Raw genomic sequence first — 3,671 nt, forward strand, 5'->3', positions numbered from 1 at the left:
CTCCAAGAAGAAAAGTTTGCCTGTTGCCTGATAAAAAAATGAAATTCATTTAGAATTTAAAAGCAATTTCTCTGAGCCCTTCTAATGAGCACGAAAATGATCCGATCCAAGTCCAAAATTGCAAGACAAACCAAATGAGTGCATCAAACGGACTTTTGAAGTCCGATTTTGATACTTACTTGCGTGATTATCAATTTGTAGCATTGCGTTGACGTTATCATGCCATCCTCAACACCAGGAGTTATCTCAAGGAGTGCTACAGGCATGGAGGGGGACAGTGTGTACCGGGCAGACAACAAGAGGGCAATGTCATTGTTCAATTCAATAGATCAAAGAAAACGTGATTGACGTTTATTGAGGCCTGGACATCGCTTCATTTTGGAAGAGTTTGGAGGTTGCGTGAAAACAGTTTTTTACTGGATAAATTGCTCCCTCAAGCTGGTGTGCAAAGTTCTCTCAACAGTTCATGTAAAATAAAGGATTTAACGGAGCAAAACAGATGTACATATATCTTGCGGTTGTTAAAAGCTCGATTTACCTTAAAGTAGGCATGTCAGAACAAGATATCTTGTAATCTTTTGAATGGGTCAAATATTTAAAACAGCTTTTTTGTCCTAGATTGCCTTTTCATAAGTAAAACTGAAGTCTTAAATGCAAGTAATTTATTGGCAATGACTTAGGTACGACAAAATAATAAAATATCGATTAAACTAGTTTTCTGTTAAAGTCATGTTGGTTAAGCAACACTGAACATGTTTGAAAATGGATCAAATATTTGCAAACAGGCAAATATCCTAGAATTTCAATCAAATCAGGAAACAAACAAGAAAACGGCCAACATGAGCACATCAGTGGGTAACAAATAAGCCTAGGGAATCATGTTGGTACTTGTGATGGGATCGAAAAATTGGATTGGAAAATGGGATTCCAAAACAGATAAATTGAGTCACCTACACCTGGCGTGGTACAGTTGTGTCATAACGCAATGCTTCCACCATTATTTCACAATCTTCCTTAAAGCACCCTCTCCATTCTCACGGGTAGATTTCCAAGCTAGAATTAGCAAATTTAGTATGCACATTTTTTGCCCCTCCATCCTCCCAAAGCAACTTATGCGTGGGAAAATATTCCAATTTGGCATGGGGTATTTGGGGTGCACAATTGTTGGTTCAGAGCTATAAAATTAGAATAATGAGGTAAGAATTATTTTAAGATAGGTTTTCATATTTGTTTTGTGTCATAGATCCTCTGTTGTCAAAGTAGTACAGAATGCAATCCAGGATGGTCATCAAAAGGAACATGAACATTGAGATTTGAGTGGTATTAGGGAATCCGATGGCGTTCACAATGATTCCAGCTATAGTAGGACCAAGGAAGTTGCCCAAATGAAATGACGCTGTCCAAAGACCTATGGATTCAGAGAAAAAATGTGAACCCAAATTCAAGGCAGAAGTAACTGATTTACAAGTAATTTGTTCCCATTTAAAAAAGACCTATATGAAATCGCATTACATTAAGAAATGGTGGATTATAATGTCCCGAAAACAGATACTAGTTTCTCGTTCCTTTTTTTTCACCCTCCATGTTAGCCTTTGATTTTTCGTTTCTCTCTTGACAGGTGGGAAACCTGAAACTTGCTCTTAACAATACTGAAGGTGATTGAGGTTTCAAATCTTGTTATATTTGCACTACTTTATTGGGACATTGAAGCGGGAGAGGAAAACCCATCAAGATGACGTCACCTTCAAATTTTGAGAGCTCGTTCACACTATTGACGCTTTATAGTTCGTTGATAAAGGGTTGAATTATAATTTCAATTCTTTTAACCATTAAAAGAAGGGTTCATGTAGCATTGCATTTTACTAAATTGTTCAAGTTTCACTCGTAAACATCCATAAAACCTACTTTTTAGAAGAAAAAAAAGCTTTTTTTGACTTATTTTTCGTATTTTAGAATTTCGTATTTTTGCAATGAACTTTTTTAAATCTTAACAAAGTTTTTTGTCCAATATTGCGCTTTATATCTTGGGTTTTTGTACCCCTACTTCTTTAAAAAGTGCCCCAGTGACCTCCCAAAATTTGTGCTGACATCATCATGCAGCTGCTACCTCAATGTCCCAAATTTACATTTCGTCATGCCTTGTTTGGCTTGAGTGCGTTGCACTAATTTTCCCAACTCTCCCCATTTCCAGGACTTCAAGCACACGTTTTAAAGAGGCAAGCTTTGCAAGCTCAAAAATTTCTAATGCTGTTTTTATCATGGCTCTTTGTGGCATTGTTGCCAACCTTCAAAGGTCACCAAAGTCAACAAATCAGTTTTGTTATGTTGTGTCTACACGACAAATCATTCGGCAAATAATTAGCCATTTCACAAACATCGTTGGCCATATCACAAACATTTCTCGGTTTGAACATGTTGAAAGACTGTTTGTCAAACAGAAAATATTTCATGACCGACGGCATCCCCGCCAGCCATGCGAACCAAGATGTCCATTGAGACCCAAGCATCAAGACCAGCCAGCCACTTTAAGACACTCTTCCGCCCTTTTCCCGTCCGACAATTCTAGCCATGAAAGCCAGGTCAGTCGGATCTCAACGGACCGAGTCCTACCCACTGACTCATTACCTTAAAGCCGCCCATGACCATCAGCTTCCCTGTCAAATGGCGTCTGTAATTGTGCACGGGTCCTTATGTGTTCCTGAAAACTGACTTATTTTAGTCAATGCCATCTGTGATGTTACCTGTAAACATATATCCAAATTGTCTTGATCATGTTGAATGCTCTTACTATATATATTACTGTGTTTACGTGTCTGACATGCCCTTTGGACTAGCCCTCTACTTTGGATTATATGGTTGTCATGTTTCGACCCGTACTCGGCTATTAAATAGTTTGTGATATTATAGGAGAATTGCTGTCCCTTTATTCACGATTACAATGAGGTGGAAAATAGGCTGGGTTTTCGTTTCCAAACAGTTGGTTTATGATTTATAGTCAAAATTGATTTCGAAAACCTTTCGAAAGCAAAAACGTTATTAAAAGTGAATCATCAGGTGGCTTATGGTAAAGTTCATAGAAAGAGGCAAAACAGGCCTTCAAGTAGTAATCGGTTTCAGCCAACATATGAACGCGCAGAATGAAATAAGCAAAACAGGACGTTGTTGGGAAGACAAACATTCTCATCATGATAGTTCCCATCGGCGTTTCTTTCCAATTTCATTCCTCAGTCTTCCCAATGTTCATTACACTATCATCTTGGTTATTGCTCAAAACAAAAAATATTGAATGAATTCAAGACCCATTGGTAAATGATATGATCACTTGCATGTTCGTCTGATTAGAAATTCGTCTGATTAGAAACGAAATCAAAATATTTGTCAAACAATCCCATTTTTCCGCATGGGGGCGTATGTCCATATGTTAGAAATGACCTGCACACTAGTCATGTAAAAATGTCTAATGGAGAAGTAGAGGTTTTAGTTTTTCATCTTCAAGGTCTTGATCTGTCCATTGCGACAATATATAGGCCCCCCTCTTGTTCAGTAAACTCGTTCTTGTCAGCTCTCAAATTCATAGGAAATGAGTTGGACCAGTCAGTTTGCTCAAAGGTTTTCTTTGTAGGGGACTTCAATTTTCCGGCTAGCGTTGTAGAGTGGGAGGCTAGTCCTGA

At 38.1% G+C, this 3,671-nt stretch overlaps 1 protein-coding gene across 1 annotated transcript in view; it reads right to left on the reverse strand.

Moving 5' to 3' along the window:
- Positions 1-184: 184 nt before the first annotated feature.
- Positions 185-3,671, reverse strand: part of LOC131892273 (MFS-type transporter SLC18B1-like) — a 25,205-nt gene continuing 21,718 nt past the window's right edge. Inside the window, exon 8 of the mRNA XM_059242077.1 lies at positions 185-1,408. Coding sequence (XP_059098060.1) covers positions 1,209-1,408 — 200 coding nt within the window. The 3' untranslated portion in view covers positions 185-1,208. The remainder of the gene's footprint in view (positions 1,409-3,671) is intronic.

This window comes from Tigriopus californicus, chromosome 12 (assembly GCF_007210705.1).
Source record: "Tigriopus californicus strain San Diego chromosome 12, Tcal_SD_v2.1, whole genome shotgun sequence".
NCBI lineage: Eukaryota > Metazoa > Arthropoda > Copepoda > Harpacticoida > Harpacticidae > Tigriopus > Tigriopus californicus.